Raw genomic sequence first — 20,472 nt, 5'->3', positions numbered from 1 at the left:
AATTTAAATGTTACTCAGTTGTTACTTCAGTTGCTTAAAGAGAAAATGATATCAGCAAGCATGAAGATATTTTTGTTGTTGTTAAAAGGTAGGAAAAGGGCTTCAATTTTATTCAGAGGCCCAAACTGAGAAAACATAGAACAAAGATATAGCTTCTCAATTGATTGCTATGGAGCATGATTCCAGAAAGGTTATCTGAAATTGAAAATAAGTATTTGAAGTATTTAATCACCTGACATTCTTCAGTTTACACCATCTATCCTGTAGTAAATCACTGAGCTTCTTCACTCCTGTTTGTCCAGGATCATTTCCTGTGAGATCCAGCTCTATCAGGTGTGAAGGGTTTGATCTCAGAGCTGAAGCCAGAGCTTTATAACCTTCTTCCGTGATACTGCAGTCTGAAACTCTGTATATGAAAGAAGCTGTTAGGTATTGCATGTTCTGTGCTAAATAAACAAAATAAAAACACTTAAAGTTAATTAGAGTTGGAGCTGAATTGTGCAGGGCTGCGGCTCTCCAGGACCAGAGTTTGCCACCCCCGGCATAGAGCGTGCAAAAGTGTATGCTAATAAAATATAATTTTAAAATTGGCAAATACATGCATTGACCCATAATTTAATGCTAATATGTTACTAAAACTATTTGCCCAACAAAGAAATTGTCATTACTCATTTACCCTTGTGTGTGTTTTTTATTTTTTTTTTTCAAAAACAAAGATGTTACGCCTGTTTCACACATACTCCGTCTGCAGTGCGTATGCGTTGCGTATTTTTTTCCGCACCCATGTTAACGGATCAGAGCGTTCACACTGCACGCGGTTGCTGTCCGGCAGTGCATTCCAGATGCGGTGCGTTTGCAGCAGTGCAGCGATCGTTTCGGCACAGAGTCTATTTTTGCTGTGCTGGAATCCGGAACAGCAGATTGTTTGTGGGCAAAATGAACATGGATTGGCATTAAATTGTAATAAATTCATAATTTACACACAATTAATGTGTGATACTTTGTACACAGTAAATTATAAAAATAAATCCAATAAAGAAATAAAGAAAAAAAAAAAAGGAAAATACATAAATGAGCACAGTACTTCTATAAAACTTGCATAATGCGATCAGATATGTTTTTTCCCTACAAAAATGACTTTTTATATCCTTGGAGGGAGAGGGTGAGTTTAATCGCATCAGCCAATCACGTGGCGGAACTACAACTACTCAAAACGAGGTGACATGGACGACACTCGTCTAATTGTGGATTCTTCGGCTATTGGAATGGTGAATGGTATTGTGAATGGTATTGTGAATGGTAAGTTTTCAAATCTTTATTTCTTAAGTGCCATGTTTACGTGTACTTACTTTTGCTTTAGCAACTATCATTATATATAATCGAGGATTGAACCGGAGTCAGTAGCGCACTGCAAACGTGTCCTGTGTGAAAGCACAATGACCGCCTCCTGCTTCTGCACCGCATACGTAACGCACACGGACTGCATACGCACTGCAGACGGAGTATGTGTGAAACAGGCGTTAGACAGAATATTAGTCAAAAAGTAAAACTGAAGTAAATATAGTAACTGAAATAATAGCCTCCAGGTTTCCTAAGGTAATCTAATCAAATCAATGCTATAAATGTGCAGCAAATTAAAATGCAGAAAAGTACATTCATGAAAATACACACTTTAGTTTTTCTAATTTGCATTCTGTGCTTTTCAACAGAAGACAGATCTTCTCTATTCCTGAGTTTCCAAGTTTATTTCCACTCAGATCCAGCTCTATCATGTTGGAAGGATTTGAATTAAATGCTGAAGTCAGAGCAGCACAACCTTCTTCTGTAATATTGTCATTTTTTAGTCTGCAGAGAAAAAGAGAGGGTGAAAGGGAAATCAAAAGACAAAAAGACTAGAAACATTCTTCAGTTTATGTCATTCACAACACACAACTAACAACTAAAGAAGAATAAAAATATATGATGGTTTAACTAATCTTAGTCCTCAGAAAAAGAACCACAATGCCAGTATTTTGTAAATGAAATATCAAACACTATTATACCTTAAGGGTATTTGTAAAGTATTATTACACAGCTCAGTGGAATACTCAATTTTGATTGGTCAGTCACCACATTCCAAGTTTTGATATTCCCAGATATCAAACCAGTAAAAACTTATAACACAGGCTCATCCGGGTAACTGCCTGTAGTCAGACTGTTTGCTTACTGGGAACATTTTTTCTTTGTGAATGCTTTGTGTTTGGTTGGCTAATAAAAGATTTAAACTCAATTATACGATAATCACAATGATTCTTTTGTACACTGTAAAAGATTATAACAACAAACAAACTGGTAAGATTTTGAAACATTTTGTATAAAATCAATATATATACAGTATATATATATATATATTATTTACATGGTGAAATTTTGTGCTATGACTTAGTGTTATTTACATGGTGAAATTTTGACTTGACTTACGTTACCTGACTAAAATTTTGACTAAAATACTACCACTGACTAAAACACTAAAATACTACCACTGGAAAAAAAAAAAAAAAAAAAGGAGAACAGCAGGAAAAGTAACTGAATAATAGAAGATCTAAATGGTGATCATCATTATTTTATCCATTAGAACAAAACATTCCATCCCCCCTTAAAAAAATAAAAAAAAAATAATAATAATAATAATAATAATAATAATAATAAAATAATAATAAATCACATGTAAGCGTCACTACACAGGATTAGGGTGAACAACTACCGAGCCTACAGGTATGTAGAGATCTTTGCTATATTGGTAAGTTAGCTTAAAGGATAAAGCCAACTCTTATTTTATGATGTAGTAATTTTATTTCACAACAACAATTTATATCATGACAGTCATTTTTTGTTATTTTATCTGTTATTAATAATAAGAACCTAGATGCAAGTAACAAACTAAAGGACAGCTACAATAAAACAAAGACACAAATGCAATAAAGAGGGCCCTATAAAATCTGTTTTTTTTTTTCCTAAATTACATTTTCATAGCTTTTGTAGACTATTTTAATGGTTACAATCATGAAAATTGCAGAATTTATCAGCAATTTATTAAAAGTTTAACAAAAATTACATGTTTTTAAGGCCTTATGAAATACGTTTTATTATTTTTCTCAAATTTAGTTTTGGTTGTGAATCTCTGTTTTCCATTAATTTTCTGGATTTTATTTTAATTATTTTCATTACATTTTAATAATCAAAACCATGTCTAATGAACTGATAAAGAATAATTATATTTGCTAAAGAATTAATTTATTATGGGATATTTATTTCTTCTTTTTTTCAGAAATACTGTGTTGTGTATTTACAATATTCTCGTAAATAAATTCTATATATTTTAATATAATATTTTTTTCAAGTAAATATTCCTTAAACATTGTTTTAATAATATTTTTCTTTTTTTATTAATTTTTTTATTGTTAGTAGTAATATCTTTACATTAAGTAATATATTAATATAAAATGCTCAAGAAGTGACTCTCAGAGCAGTTCTAGAGATTATGTATATTGATGCAGCAGAAGCTGAAAAAACACAGCAAGTGTGTGTTATTTTAATGACGAATGTCGAGAGCGCATTATTGTAGCACAAAAGTAGATTAATACAATGCACGAGCATGAATCTCTCCGCTCCCACACAGATTTACGTTGCTTTAGCACAAAACCAGACACGCGCTCTCAGATTCACACTGCTCTTGCCCAGAGAGATTGCACGCACTTAAAATGTGTCTCTCCTCTCTCAAAGTGTGTGTGTGGCTTAAACTGTGTCCTATGCACTCGCAAATCTGCTTATTCGCTAGAAAATTATTCTTTTTGCAGCTGAATTAAATGTTTTTCAATAGCTATCATTATGCACTTAAAACAAACAAACAAACAAAAAAAAAAACATCTCAAAACATATTTAGGGCCTTTCCTTTATTTTTTTTATTATTGTATTTTTTGTTTTACACTGGTTATTGTACTTTGTTTTACTACTTTATCTCTTTTATGTATGTACAATCAAAGATGGATCTTTAATCATTTCTAGTTTAATAATATTTAGCGATGTTAATCGAATGACCATCAGAATTTTTTTTGCTTTGATGATGTTTACATATAAATAACCTCTGTCCAACATATGTCATATGTCAGATTTATGAAAATAACTGCAATAAACTCTCAGTTGGTATGCTGGCATAAAATAAGTAACAATTTCTATTAAATCAACATCAGACACAAACATAGATGTAAATAATGAAGATATAATCATAACAATAAATAGAATCACTCTTTGGACATTTATTGGGATTTTTTTTAATCCAGTGTTTGTTTTCAGTTCTGATTTTAGCTTTTTTTCATGAAAACCCATTAAACTCTTCTCTAAAACAGTGAATATATAGCTATATGACAGTTAAAGGTAATTGCATTGTCTGCAAATACATTAAAACTATAGAATATAATGTGGTGACATTATGACAAATATGAGAAATTCATTAGTGTTATATATGGTCTCCACATCTTAAGTATTTAGGAAATAGGGCACCTGACCCTGATCTAAAACGTTCTGACTTAAATCAGAAGATATATCATTTATATATATATATATATTGTGACAAAACGGCTGCCTCCCCCCTGGCTATCAGCTTCACCCCGTCGGTAAACGCCGCCCTTCACCAGGCTCCCGACGGGAGTGGGCGTGTGGGAGGAGGAGGAGGAGGAGGGGCGCCGTTGCATCCAGGTTTGGCGGCGTGTGATGAGGCACACCTGATGTGAATGAAGCCTCATCACCGCCGCTGTTAAAATGCCGAGCGCGCCTCTCCTCAGAGACCGGTCTCTTCCCCGTGCATGCACGCTGGTGTCCTCGTGGGTCCAGGAAGGGGTGAAGAGGGAACCTGCGCCGCGATGGACGAGCTGCCGGACCCGCGGTCCGGACGTGAGCCGCACCCAGAGGGCTGCGGGCTAGGATGCCGGGCCGATTTACCCGCCAGGGGAGTGCCGCACTGCAACGATGGACGGAAGAAGCCGCTAAAGGAAGCCGCTACCCATCACACTTGCCGCGGATCCCGGCGGGAGAGTGTGCGGCCGCCGGACTCCGCCCCTTACCTGGACCCTTCCCTTCCGAACACTGCCCCTCCTTCACGGAACCCCGTCACGTCGAGGACACCAGATCCCCCTGTTTATTTTGGACACTTTATTTCCCCTTTTGGACACTTTTGGTTTTATTGTTTAATAAAAACCTCTCCGAGGCCTGACGTCACGCCCACTGTGTCTGTCGTTTGCTCCGCACCCGTCACAATATATATATATATATATATATATATATATATATATATATATATATAAACCCATATGACCGCATGAACTTTAAGAATCATACTCTTTTGTTTGTTTTGTTTGTTAAATCGCTCAGAGGGGTTTGATCAAACAAATGCACCCAATTTCCATATTTTATATTTGATTAATATGACTACATATTAAATTGTAAAGTAATTACAGATCCATCTTTGATTGTAGAAAAAATTCCAGGTTCATTTCCCTATAGCCAATAAGATCTCATATAGAGTTTTTATCTCTCAGTCGTAGAAAAATCTGATTGGCTGATAACTTTTGACAACGTTTAAAATAATTATTTTCTAGTGCATGAGCACGGAGAGATTTGCGAGTGCACAAGACATAGTTTCAGTGCTCACACACACTTTGAGAGAGAGGAGAGACACGTTTTAAGTGCACGCAATCTCCCTGGGCAAGAGCAGCGTGAATCTGAGAGTGCGCGTCCGGTTTTGTGCAAGAGCAAAAAAAATCTGTGTGCAAGCGGAAAGATTTGCACTCGCGCAACACTACTATGACTGCACCGTATCCCTTAAACGTCCATCTAGTTTGAACTCAGATCAATGTTTTATGCCTTATTATTTACTTTTGTGGCAAGAAGCTGTGTAATAAGCGGGATAATGTACATCCAGCCGGTTGCTATTGCTAAATAAAGCCCTTCAGTCTTGTACAACAGCCCTCTTCTTCACGTCAGGCTGCTGACAAGCCTGTCGGGCTTTATTCTGCGATAACAACCAGCTGGATTTACATTATTCCTTACTTAAATCATGTGAAATACTCACGTCAATGTGTTAAGTTTACAGTGTTTATCCTGCAGTAGAGCAGCGATCTGATTCACTTGTGTGTCTCCTAGCTGATGTCCACTCAGATTCAGCTCTCTCAGGAGTAATGGGTTTTTATCCACAATTCCAGTCACATACTGACAGGCTTCATATGCAGCAGGACCCAAAAACCTGCAGAAGAGAAGATGAAACAGGATTTATTTAAACTAAATTGGGAGTAATAAAAAACAGCATCTGGTTCAGATGGTAAACTGTGTGAAATTATTTATCTAGAATTGTCATGAAGCACTTATAATATTTCTACAAATAATTAACTTGCTACATTTATTTTTACATTTATTTATTTATTTATTTTTACATTTATTTATTATACATTTATTTTTGCATTGTTTCATCACGTCTCACCTCAGCGTCTTCAGCTTACAGTCTGGATCCTGTAGTAAATCATCAAGCCTCTGCACTCCTGATTGTCCAGGATCATTGCCTGTGAGATCCAGCTCTATCAGGTGTGAAGGGTTTGATCTCAGAGCTGAAGCCAGAGCTTTATAACCTTCTTCAGTGATACTGCAGTTTGAAAGTCTAGAGGCAAAAAACAACAGCAACAAAATAAAGTCTCAAATGTTGTAACTCATTTAGAAAAACAAGATTTTATTTTTTAAAAAATGTGCATTTGTCAATACTCATGAAATGTTTTTCAATAAAGATGCACACTAATTTATTTATGTACAAAGGTGAAATTTTTTGTTCATGTTTAAATTCATCAAAACCTAACCTGAGTATCTGCAGTGTGCACTGAGAATTTCCAAGTAGAGTGGAGATTTCAGTCACTCCAGAGTTTCCTAGTTCATTTCCACTCAGATCCAGCTCTTTCAGGACTGAAGTGTTTGAACCAAATGCTGACGCCAGAGTGGCACAACCTTCTCCTGTGATACTGATGCAATTAAACCTGTATAAGAAAGTAAACAAATAAGCTACACATATAATTATGCATCTAGTAGATTTGGCTAATACTACTTTAGTCCACCAATATGAGAATTGCATGATAAAAATATTTTAGTAGTTGGTTTAGTTTTACAAATTGAGTAAAAACACTTACTTTAGCTTTTCCAGTCTACACTGTTCATTCTTTAACAAAGTCGAGACAATCTCCATTCCTGAGTTTCTGAGTTTTGTCCCACTCAGATTCAGCTCTGTCAGATTTGAAGGGTTTGAATTTAAAGCTTCAGTCAGAACACGACAATCTTCTGCTGTGATATCACTGTTATTCAGACTGTGTTAAGAAAAAAAAACGCACAACAAAATATTTATCAAGAATTAATTATTAGTTAAAAGTCAACACTCTGGTAAACAATATTAAAACATCCAGGAGCAAGTTTATACATGTTAAAATTGTCAAAATAATGATAAAACTTACATCAGTGTGTTGAGTTTACAGTGTTTGTCCTGCAGTACCAGAGCAAGTTTCATTAATCCAAAATGTCCTAGTTTATGTTCACTCAGATTCAGTTCTCTCAGAAGTAACAGATTTTCACCCACAATTCCAGTCACATACTGACAGGCTTCATCTGCAGCAGAATCCAAAAACCTGGAGAAGAGAAGATGAAGCAGGATTTAATTCAACTATACGCAGTTTAATAAAAATAACATCTGATTCTGATGGGAAATGAGAAATTGATTAATTTACTGGAATGCAACAGATTGCATTAGTGAAATAATAATGTGTATTAATTCAACAGCATGTTTTTATATTGTTTAATCAAGGCCCACCTTAGATTTTTCAGTGAATAGTCTGGATCCTGTTTTAAATCATTGAGCTCCTTCACTCCTGATTGTCCAGGATCATTTCCTGTGAGATCCAGCTCTATCAGGTGTGAAGGGTTTGATCTCAGAGCTGAAGCCAGAGCTTTATAACCTTCTTCAGTGATACTGCAGTCTGAAAGTCTACAGTAACAAGGTTTGAAAAATTGCATTTAACCTTTTTTAATATAGGGGATCTTTTGCAGCATTATTAATTGTACAAAAAAACCTGTCATGCAGCATTACTGTGGCTATTGTGTGTCACGTGACAAATGACGCGTTGCCATGGATATAATAAGGTGATGCTGGAGGGTCAACTAGAATACAGATCTGGCCACTGAGATTGTGTACGTGGAGTAAAGGGATAACGCCTGACCATGACACTTTGTGCAGGGTCACAGAAAATGGTCTAACACAGGAAAGACGTGATCAGTAGGGGGCAGTCATGTAACGTAGAGAACTGAAGCGGAAGAGAACATTATTCACGGCAAGCTGTGATGTATTGAAGCTTATTGCATGTACTACACGAAGGCCACTAGACTATTTCTGATTCTGTTATGTTTTGTTTATCATGACAATTTGATCACACAATTTCAAAAGTAGACTATTACTCTACAGCCTTATTTTTATCATGCTTTGATACATTGTAGATCATCTAAAACCACAATCTAAAACGTAGCTTAATGTGGCAAGAACTACAGCCAGAAAACCAACATACAGTATTTTTACCACATTCCCCTTGTTTTATGCACAATTTACTACAAAAACACACACAGACAAACTAATGAGACCATAAAAGCAATTTTTTTAAATTTAAAAGTGTAAATATCCCGTGTTGCCGGCGAAGGCCGTTTACACTAAGAGACCAAGGCAAATAACAAAACCTTTTTTTTTTTTTTTTCCAAATCACGAGAGAGTGGCTTAATGAGTAAGTAGGTTTTTGTTAATGCTTATAGCCTATCATTTGACACGAGTGACATAAGTTTGAATCTGACAAACAAACAAAATTTATTTTTGCTAGATGATGTGACCTAAAATCATTTACAAAAGATCATTTGTAAGTGCAAATGAAGTGACGAAGCAGAGAAACAAAGTAGAATGATTTTTTTTTTCAGTCTCATGTTTTACAGGCCTGTTTAGGGTGATCACCTGTCCCACTTTGCGTTGTACCGCACAGCATTTTCACCCCTTGTCCCGCACATCGCATATTGAGAAAATGTCCCGCATTTTCATCAGTCTGTTGGTTTAAACAATCATATTAAGAAAATGTCTATGCGTTCTTTTGCCTTTTTAATCTTCTTCAATTTTCACATGGGAAGAAACTCCCAGTCACCATTGAGTCAGAACATCTTTGGAGTTCATCACTCTTCAGACCCAGAAGAACGTGATCGCAATTCCATAACCACCACTGCTCCAACCATCAAGATTTTCATCCGAGACTGCATTTGGACACTTGTTCAACGACCAAGGCAATGCAAGTATCGTACATTTAACTAAACAAACAGAGGTTTAGTATAAGCTGTAGACAGCACTGATGGTTTACTCAGATGGTTAACTGAATCTTTTCATAGCTTCATTTCCTTGTCTCTTTCTAACTGCTTCTCACTGACCATTCCCCCATGTATGAGTGATTTCATGTTGGTTTGTTTAGATTAGTTATGTGTTAGTCTTTCGTTAATAAACTATTGTGCACAAGTTAAGAGTTTTGATTCTGATTCTGCCTTGCAAATTGATGTCCCTTTACGATTCCGATTCGAGCTACGTGCTCTAATGCAATGGTACTTTAGGAAAGTTATTTTCTGTAGCCAAGAAAATATCATTTCTAGAGTTGAAATAAAATAATAATTAATTTTTATAAAATAAAAATCGGAAGATGTAATTTTTATAAAATAAAAATTATACTGAATGTTCGCTGGGTGAACAGATTAGTTGATGGAAAATTACTTCTGCTACAGTTACTACTGGCAGCTGATATAAATAATTGTAATTAATCATAATTAATTGTAATTATTTATATAAATTTCCCTTTGAGCTAAATCTGCGACAACAGAATTTAAGCGGCATCCTTCACTCGCATTTTTGGCCTAAATTCACATAACAGCACAGTAAGGCTGTGGTCTTGCTGAACGGTACAGATTTTAATGACATTGACATTTATAGTGATTTATAGTGATTTAAATTTTAATAAGAAAACTACAGCTAGCCAATTTAATAATAATAATAATAATTTTCTAGCACCTTTAAGCAAAAAGAAGAGAAATACACTCAAAACACTTATATGTAAATAATATATATATATATATATATATATAAACGTTAGTATTTTATTCCAAATAAATAAACAATTATTTTTCAAACTGTTGCTGTAAAATTTTATATATATAAACTAACTAACGTTTATAAATAACAGTTGTGGGATGCCCAACTGAGTGGTTTTATTCTAAAATAGGGTTTTAAATCTGGCATGCTAAATTATTCTCGCAGGAGCGCACTAACTTAAATACAGCAGTTGTTTTAGGTCATATCAGAACATCATTCAGCTAGGTTAGATTACTTTTGTGTATTAGGCAGCTTGAAATGTGGAACTGAAATAAACCGTCAAATAGAAAACAAAATATACTTTATGAAAATATGCATGAATGATCACCTTTGCCTTATTCGGGTTGTTGTTTTTAATTTACTTTTAGTAAGACTAATTAAATCAGCATGCTGACTTGACTAGCTTTAGCCTATAGTAGCCAACATATCGACAATGCACACATAAAGCACAGTAAAGTGTGCATTAACAAACAATAAAAACGTTCATGGGTTTCCCAAGTCTTTTTTACTTCCCATAGGAATTTATGCACATGCGCACTCTTCAAAAACGGCGCTTATAGAGGATGTGGAAAAGCTGTAGTTCCAACCACATAAGTTTGCGATGCTGTTTGTGAATGTTCGTTTGAACTATGTCAGGGGTGGCGAACGTCAGTCCTGGAGAACCACAGCCCTGCACAGTTTTGCTTCAACCCTAATCAAACACACCTGAACAAGCTAATAAAGGCCTAAAGGGTTACTAGAAAACAACAGGCAGGTGAGATTTAATTAGGGTTGGAGCTGAACTCTGCAGGGCTGCGGCTCTCCAGGACCAGAGTTCACCACCCCTGAACTATGTTTTCAAGAAAAAACACTGAATCGTTGAACTATGTTAATAACGACAGAACTTCTGACCATTGTTGGTTAACAAAGTTTTTGGGAAACACATCCCTGGCCATGGTGTTTAACTACAGAATGTAATTTCTTGTGCCACCTGGTGGATATTATGTGAAGCACAACATTTTTTTTAAAAAATCTGAAATAGGGAGCTCTGTGATCCTTATCATTCAGCTAGCGTGAATTCAGCTGCCGTGTGCAAAAAGACGCGTTCTCAGTGGTCAGATCTGTATTTTAAACTTGCGTGTGAAAGGGTTAACAGAAAATGTCTCATTACACTACATTCAGCACAATTGTGCTACAGTAATATGTGAGTAACATGTATACACACTATTTTTAAGAAAATCAAGTTTAAACTTTAATAATTCTTAATAAAACCTTAAAATGCATACTTAACATTATTCCATGAAACATTTAATAATAAAAAACAAAAAAACAAAAAAAAAAAAACTAAAGTTATGATACACAGGGAAACTGTTTGAGAAATACTGCTGGGTAATGATGTCATTAATGGACAACCAAACACGGGGCCTATGACTGATCTAATTATCCAGACAAAAATTTGCTACCTATTCTCAGTGGGAAAGTGCTCAAACAACATTGCTTGCCAACATTGCTCAAAACGTTGCCCTGTGTATCATCACCTTAATACAAAAACAATGCTATTATTAAAATTAAATATTCATTCATTAAACTCACCTGAGTTTTTGTAAAGTGCAGTTTTTATCCTCTAATCCGTTCTGGAGTTTCTTTACTCCCAAATCCTGCAGAATATTTTTGCTCATGTCAAGCTCTTTCAGACTGGGGTTTGATCTCAGGACTGTAGCGAGAGCTGAACAGCTTTTCTCTGTTAGACCACAATCACACAGCCTAAAATATTAAACATGAGAGAGAGAATTTACAAACACAAAGTGCATGGATGCTAACATTTAGTGATTACTGAGAATTACTGTGTTTTGAGCACCTGGTTTCTATAACATACTGTATCAACAATAATAAATGAACACATTACTCACATCAGTGTGTTGAGTTTACAGTGTTTATCCTGCAGTAGAGCAGCGATCTGATTCACTTGTGTGTCTTCTAGTTTACGTTTACTCAGATTCAGCTCACTCTCGAGTAATGGGTTTTTAATGTGAAGAACGTCAGTCAGATATTTACAGGCTTCTTCTGCATCAGGACTTTGTAACAACCTGGACACAGTAAATGTACAGACATTACCTGCCATACAGTGATTAATTTTCACAAGCTTGTGAAAATCCTTTAGTCATTTTATAGCTCTTACAATTATCTTTTTAAGTTTAAAAATATTTAAAAAATAAAATATTATTTTAAGAATACTTACCGCAGTGTCTTCAGTGAGTAGTTCTGACTCTGTAGTAAATCATCAAGCTCCTTCACTCCTGATTGTCCAGGATCATTTCCTGTGAGATCCAGCTCTATCAGGTGTGAAGGGTTTGATTTCAGAGCTGAAGCCAGAGCTTTATAACCTTCTTCAGTGATACTGCAGTTTGAAAGTCTACAGAAAATAAATCCATGAATAACAATTAATTTTGGTTAAAATTATTTTTTAAATATATGACACATTTATGGGACAATCACAATATATAATTTTGTAAAACAGGGTTCATATTGAAAAAATGTTTTATCCTACCACTTTAACTTTCTCAGATAAAAAAAAAAAAAAAAAACACAATAAACAATTTCAGCTTTTAGTTTTCTCATAAAACCATGCATCAAGCTGTTTAGACAACTTTTTGGAACTGAATAGAGATTATTCTTAACTAAATCAGAATGATCAGTGCTGTTTAAAATGTGTATCAAATGAAATCTTTACTAATTGGCTGTTTTAAGTTTTGAGTCTCTTCACAGTTTTATTTTGGAAATATTAAAAGTAGACATATTATGTTGATATTAAAATAATGTATTGGTTTGAATGGTAATTTTATGGTACATTGGCCTCTATCGGTGTTTAAATAAATTTCTAACATTTATAATTTGTTTAAAAGCAATTCTCAAACTAGACTTTACACAGACTTTAAGTTTTTATATATTACGTATTTGGTGCTGTGATAATTAAATAATTAAACAATTTCAGATTACCAGGGCAAAAGCTGTATTTATATCTTATACAAACAAACAAACAAACAAACAAATTTTATTGAAAATAACTGCAACTGCCAACTACAATTAAAATAAGCAAAATGAAAATAATACAAAACACACTTTTAACAGTTTAAGAACAAAAGCTATTTCATTCATCTGAGTATGGATACACTGTTAAAAAGTTGGATTCTCATGTTCAAAAAATTATCAAGTTGCAAAAAAAATTTGGATGTATTTTATGGAGTTTTTTTGGCCATGCCATATCACCCTTCAGGACCGGTTGCCCAAAAAGCTTATTGCAAGAATATCTCTTCACTGGTCAGTTTCCTGGATATGGAGACCTTGGGAAAACTAGGTGCTCACCCATGCAATGCGTGTCCTAATGCCATCCAGTAAGTGATGGGGATTATACTGTAAAAATTTTGTTGAATGAAATGCATAAACCTTTGGTTACATTGTGTATGGTATTTAAAAATCTTGTATGTCTCATTGTATTGTATACTGTTTTTCATGCTTGTGCTGAACCAAATTCCCTCCAATCCTTTGTGATATCATGGCATTTAATGACAGCATAATCCCCATTCACAGAATTGGCTGCATCACTTTCTCTCCTCTTCAAGACTGTAGCTGGTGTGTGGTGAACGTTTGCCATTGTCCAAACTGGATGCTGCCTGGTGGCCTTTGTCAACAGCATTGTCTTCAATTTGGTCATCCAAGACTTTGTGTATATAGGCACCAAGTTAAATGAAAGTTTTGGAAAAACTGCTCATTCATTAACACTGCATGATTGCAATTCCATATGCATAGTACTTTTTTATGACAAGCCTAGCCATCCCAGTTGTATTCAAATTCAAATTAAATTTACTCTCTTAAAAGAAACTTGTAAATTTGTTTGTTGAGCATTTCTGAGTGTGTCAGTTAATGTTTATGAATAAAAAAGTTAAATAATATTTTTTTTCACATCAGATTTCAATTTGTCATCTTTTATGTTTGTCCTAGTTTTAAAGACTAGTTATGGTTAAAGTTATTCATTGCATGTTTGTGAAGAACATTTTGTCTGTCAGCTCAAATTACACTGAATGCTCCTTTGGAACAGACTCAGTTTGGACTAAATCTTCAAGACTTTCTGACTTCAAGACTCTGATATAAATATTTGCAATTTATTATAATTAACTGCATTATTTATACACTTTTAATTTGGGACAGCTGTTGACAACATGGATTTCAATTCTGTTGAAAAAGCCGCACTTTTTTTTTTTTGACATTTTAATCACAATTATTTTAGTTTTAAAAAAACAGTTGTTTCTGTTTCTGTTGAACCAGATTCAATAAATATATATTATTTCTATAAATGTTGTGGTGTTGAGTGTAGCTGATGAAATGTACTCACTTCAGTATCTTCAGCTTAGACTTCTTCAGTCCCTCACAGATCTCTTTGACTCCTGAGTCCAGCAGACGGCTGTTGTTCAGGTCCATCTCTTTCAGGATGGTTTTGGAGGAGAGAACAGTAGCTAGAACTGAACAGTGTTTTCTCTGTCAGCTTACAATTATTCAGCCTAAACACAAAACATATTATTTATTATTCACATATTCAACACACATCAAATCAACAGTTCTTCATATCTGCTCACAAGTGTCTGACAGTCCTTTATATTAAACAAAACAAAAGTTATATAGTATAAATAATGTTTACTCACTTCATTTTCTCCACTTTGTTATGAGAGTCCATCAAAAAAGCAGATAGTTTCTCTCCATCCAGGTCTCCTAATTTATCTTTACTCAGATCCAGTTCTGTTAGTACTAATGGATTTATATCCAGAACTTGACTCAGATAGTCACACGCTTCCTGTGCAGCTGAACTTTTCAAAAACCTACAGGAAGCAGAAAATTTAGATGATCTAATTTTGTTAGAATTTTAAGCCTTTTGCAGCTCCCATCATCCTTATGGATCCAGTGTAGCATTAAAGTACAGTAAAGAATAGAATGTGTTAGTCATAATTATGATAACAGTTTTACTAAAAAACAATTCAGTAAATTCCTTTTTATGTCATTCAAATTCTGCATTCGCTTCATTTGTCACATTAACTTAGTTGCACACATCTGAATATGTCTGTGGCTTATTTTGAAATACTGAAAGGCTTTTATTACCTGACATTCTTTAATTTACAGCATCCATCCCGCAGTAAATTAATGAGCTCCTTCACTCCCGATTTTCCAGGATCATTTCCTGTGAGATCCAGCTCTATCAGGTGTGAGTTTGATTTCAGAGATGAAGTCAGAGTTTTATAACCTTCTTCAGTGATACTGCAGTCTGAAAGTCTAAATATACAAAAAAGAAAGCTGTTAAGTACTACACCCAATGCATTAATAGCATCTGCTTCATTTGAGTTTCATACAATACTTAAAGTTCTCTTTAAACACACACATAAAATATTAAAGTTGTAAGTTGTCAAAGGCTTTTATAAAATCACACACACATCTTTTATTTTTCCATAGCCATCTTTTTTTTTTTTTTTTTTTGTTAATCTAATCAAATGGACATTTATAAATGTATATTATCATGAAGAAATGTAGATAAATAAAATACACACTTCAGTTTCTTCAAGCTACATTGTGGATGTCCTAACAGATCACAGATCATCTTGATTCCAGTGTTTCCTAGTTTATTCCCACTCAGATCCAGCTCTATCAGGTTTGAAGGATTTGAAATGAACACTGAAGTCAGAGCAGCAAAACCTTTTTCTGTAATACTGTTGTTATTTAGCCTGCAGAGAAAGAAAATCCTGCAGAAGAGCAGTGATCTGATTTACTTGTGTGTCTCCTAGTTCACGTTCACTCAGATTCAGTTCTCTCAGGAGTAACGGGTTTTCACCCACAATTTGTGTCACATACTGACAGGCTTTATCTGCAGCAGGACCCAAAAACCTGAATGAATAAATGATGAAAGTGGTAAGCTATCCCTTAACATTTTTAATATAAATCATCTTAAAACATAAATACTGATGACAACAGCAGCAATAGAATGTACAGCTTATTCACTGTAAAAAAAAAAAAAAAAAAACTTTTTTTTTTTTTTTTATATAAATAGTTCTCCTCACAGATATATTCACATAAACCATTTTCAGTATTTAGGATAATTTTCTTTTTATTACTAACATTAACACTGATTAATTAACATATTGTTCCATGTTCATTTTCTTGTGGTTGTGTTGGGTTTTCTTTTCAGTGCACAAGGTTTATGCGCATGCTCTTCTTCTCCATTTTTAGTACATCTCTATGGCAGAATTACAGTGCCACATACTCATCTGGCATGTGTACTACATTGTCGGTTTAGCTGTTTTGTGTGTATGCCAATATTTTTTGAGACAAGGAAAAAAAAAAGACTGAATAGGGAAAGCTCTGGCTTTGTGTGGATGTGGCCTTAAAATTTTAGGTTTAGTCAACTTAAAATGTTAAAACTATTATGTAGGCAACTTGTCCGTATTTGAGTTGAGTAAACTTAAAATGTTAAGGTAGCATGAATACTTACTTTTTAAGTTGAAAAAACTTTTTCTTTTAACCTGCATTTTATCTGTAGTATTATTTCATCACATCTCACCTCAGTGTCTTCAGTTGACAGTTTGGATCCTGTAGTACATCAGTGAACTCCTTCACTCCTGATTGTCCAGGATCATTTCCTGTGAGATCCAGCTCTATCAGGTGTGAGGGGTTTGATCTCAGAGCTGAAGCCAGAGCTTTATATCCTTCTTCAGTGATAGTGCAGTCTGAAAGTCTGCAGAAAGACAAAAACGACAAAAACAATAAAAAAATAAATAAATAAATAAAATAAAAAAACAAGACTTCTTTAGCATTAGCATTCATTATATTTTATAAATCTTTCTACATAAGCACATTTTTAACAACTATAAGTGATGTTATGACTTGTTCCTTGTGACACAGAGTCAGTTTACAGACCAGAAGGAGCTTCAGATTTTTTTGATTCATGTTTAAATTAACCGTGAGTATGTGCAGTGTGCAATGTGAATTTCTCAGCAGATTGGAGATTTCTGTTACCCCTGAGTTTCCCAGTTGATTCCTGCTCAGGTACAGCTCTCTGAGGTTTGAATTAATTGCTGATGCCAGAGCAGCACAAGCTTCATCTGTAATACTGATGCAGTTAAACCTGTAGTAGAGATAACAAATAAAAAATAAAATAAAATGAGCAATACATACACAATTATGCAATTAAAAGCTTTAGCTACCAATTTTATCCACAAATATGAGATCATACTGTAAAAAAATAGGATACAATATTTTGTATTTTACATTTTAATCCTTAAGCCTAAAACATGCTTACAACCCTACATACAACAAGGAGTTTGGACAAGGATTTCAGTTTGGAAGGATAGAATGCTAAAGTTACAGTAATATGTATGTCTTAATTTCTTCACATCTTCAAATGTTAAAGCCTCAAGATCTTCATTTTTTCACAAAACAGAGAAACTGCCTCAAGCCTCAGTGTATAGTTCATGTTGGAAATTCCATAAATGTAAAATTAAGTGAACCTTAAATGCATGTTACAAGCAGAGTAATTAATGGGATCAACTTTAAAAATACTTACTTCAGCTTTTCCAGTCTACACTGTACATTTTCAAACAGAGTCAAAATAATCTTCATTCCTGAGTTTCCTAGTTTATTTTTACTCAGATCCAGCTCTTTTAGATTGGATGGATTCGAATTTAGAGCTGCAGCCAGAACATGACAACTTTCTTCAGTAATACAGTTGTTATTCAGGCTGCATAAAGAGAAAACACAGATTTAGTTTCAGGTTAATATCTGCCAAAATGTTTTAGCTGACAGTTGAAAATTACTGGTGGTGGTGATGCCAGCACTCTCTTTTAAAAGATACATAAAACACACTCAGCAGCAAAAAAAAAAAAAAAAACCCTTACATCAGTGTATTGAGTTTACAATGTTTATCCTGCAGTAGCGTAGCAAACTGATTGATTTGTGTCTCTCCTAGTTTACATTCACTCAGATTCAGCTCTCTCAGGAGTAATGGGTTTTTACCCACAATTCCAGTCACATACTGACAGGCTTCATCTGCAGCAGGACCCAAAAACCTACAGGAGAGAAGATTAAACAGGATTTAATTCAGTTCTCAACCAAACTTGGCAAAAAAATAGCATCTGATTCTAAAAATGTGTGAAAGGGTTTGTATCAGATTTACATCATAACAAATTAGAAATATAGAAATATTTTAATAAATTATCTGCAAATGTTTTATTTTGCATTATTTCATCTTGCCTCACCTTAGCGTCTTCAGCTGACAGTTTGGATCCTGTAGTAAATCATTGAGCTCCTTCACTCCTGATTGTCCAGGATCATTTCCTGTGAGATCCAGCTCTATCAGGTGTGAAGGGTTTGATCTCAGAGCTGAAGCCAAAGCTTTATAACCTTCTTCAGTGATACTGCACTTTGAAAGTCTAGAGAACAGATTTTATTACAAAATAACATTTATTATATAATAATATATCTACCAAAAAGGTTTAATGCCAAATGCATTTTATTTATTCTTTCCCTTTCTGGTCAGAGAAGAAAAAAACATAATTCATCATCTGACACAAGCATGTCTTTCCTTCTTTGGTTTACTTAGCAATATTTCTCTGATCAAAATAAATAATTGTTACATTTATGATCAAAAGAGATTATTATTATTATTATTATTATTATTATTATTATTAAAATCAAACAATGGTTCACCTGAATATTTCCAGTTTGCAGTTTGTATTTTCTAATCCATTCTGGAGTTTCTTCGCTCCTGAATCCTGCAGATTATTGTTGCTCATGTCAAGCTCTTTCAGACTGGGGTTTGATCTCAGGACTGTAGCTAGAGCTAAACAGCTTTCTTCTGTTAGACCACAATTACACAGCCTAAAATGAAGAACACGAGACAAACACAAAATATTTAATTTAACTAACAAGTGATTCCTGAGAACTGTTTTTAGGTCATATGATTTGCATAGATAACATAGACCAAACGTGTTATAAAACTACATGAAGATTACTCACATCAGTGTGTTGAGTTTACAGTGTTTATCCTGCAGCAGAGCAGCTATCAGATTCACTTGTGTGTCGCTTAGTTCACGTCCATTCAGATTCAGCTCTCTTAGGAGTAACGGGTTTTTACCTACAATTCCAGTCACAAACTGACAGGCTTCATCTGCAGCAGGACCCAAAAACCTGCAGAAGAGAAGATGAAACAGGAAATAATTTAATACCAAAATAGACTTGATGAAAACAACATCCAAATCTGCTGGAAAAAAATGTGAACTAGTTTAATCTTGAATGTAATGTGATGCAGCAGTTTATATAAGTGAAATACTCCTATGAATAATAGCTGCATATCATTTTTGTTGTATTATTTTATCACGTCTCACCTCAGTGTCTTCAGTTGACAGTCTGGATCCTGTAGTAAATCATTGAGCTCCTTCACTCCTGATTGTCCAGGATCATTTCCTGTGAGATCCAGCTCTATCAGGTGTGAAGGGTTTGATCTCAGAGCTGAAGCCAGGGCTTTATAACCTTCTTCAGTGATACTGCAATCAGAGAGTCTAGAACAGGAATTAAAAAATTCAACCGATTCATCAGCTATTCTAGAATTTGCTTTAATAATATTAAACCCTAAAGTGATCTACAATCAATTGCAAAGTGAAAACTGATAGCCACATTCATCTCAGGCCCAGAGACCTTTAAAATGTTAGACATCAACTCTGTTGAGAATCTCTACACAGTCATAGCCAAAATTGTTGGTACCCTTAATAAATATAAACAACAAAATCTGTGAAAATAAATCTGTTAATTCGTCCAAGCTTTTCATTGTAGAATAAGAATTAAAAAGAGGAGATTTTATTATGAAATAAATGTTTTTCTCTAATATACATTGACCACAATTAATGGTACCATTTTATTTTAATACTTCTTGCAACCTGGTCCATGATCCATGTTGGTGCATATTCTCTTCATTTCACCCCAGTCATTTTTTTTATAGGGTTCAAGTCAGGGAACTGGAATGGCCGTGGCAGAAGCTTCATTTTGTGCTTAGTGATAGATTTTTGTGTTGATTTTGATGTGTGTTTTGGATCATTGTCCTGCTAGAAGATTCAATCATGGCCTATTATTAGGTTTCTAGCAGGGACTGTCAGTTCCCTATCTGTCATACACTCCGAGTTGTGTCGAGTAATGTACGACAGTAGGGGTCGCTCTTGAGAGCCCAAACACCTCTGACAGTT

The 20,472-nt window shown here is 34.5% G+C and overlaps 1 protein-coding gene across 1 annotated transcript in view; it reads right to left on the bottom strand.

The window, feature by feature from the left end:
• Positions 1-20,472, bottom strand: part of LOC127161151 (uncharacterized) — a 37,967-nt gene that overhangs the window by 7,862 nt on the left and 9,633 nt on the right. Inside the window, exons 13-25 of the mRNA XM_051103796.1 lie at positions 18,133-18,303; positions 17,802-17,975; positions 12,441-12,614; positions 12,112-12,288; positions 11,795-11,965; positions 7,874-8,047; positions 7,521-7,691; positions 7,203-7,376; positions 6,879-7,052; positions 6,512-6,685; positions 6,107-6,277; positions 1,672-1,845; positions 233-406 (exon numbers count right to left, since the gene is read on the bottom strand). Of these exons, the coding sequence (XP_050959753.1) occupies positions 233-406; positions 1,672-1,845; positions 6,107-6,277; positions 6,512-6,685; positions 6,879-7,052; positions 7,203-7,376; positions 7,521-7,691; positions 7,874-8,047; positions 11,795-11,965; positions 12,112-12,288; positions 12,441-12,614; positions 17,802-17,975; positions 18,133-18,303 (2,253 nt within the window). The remainder of the gene's footprint in view (positions 1-232; positions 407-1,671; positions 1,846-6,106; positions 6,278-6,511; positions 6,686-6,878; positions 7,053-7,202; positions 7,377-7,520; positions 7,692-7,873; positions 8,048-11,794; positions 11,966-12,111; positions 12,289-12,440; positions 12,615-17,801; positions 17,976-18,132; positions 18,304-20,472) is intronic.

This window comes from Labeo rohita, unplaced genomic scaffold (genome assembly GCF_022985175.1).
Source record: "Labeo rohita strain BAU-BD-2019 unplaced genomic scaffold, IGBB_LRoh.1.0 scaffold_563, whole genome shotgun sequence".
Classification (NCBI taxonomy): domain Eukaryota; kingdom Metazoa; phylum Chordata; class Actinopteri; order Cypriniformes; family Cyprinidae; genus Labeo; species Labeo rohita.
The sequence above is the reverse complement of the archived record's forward strand: the minus strand, read 5'-3'. Positions and strand labels throughout refer to the sequence as shown.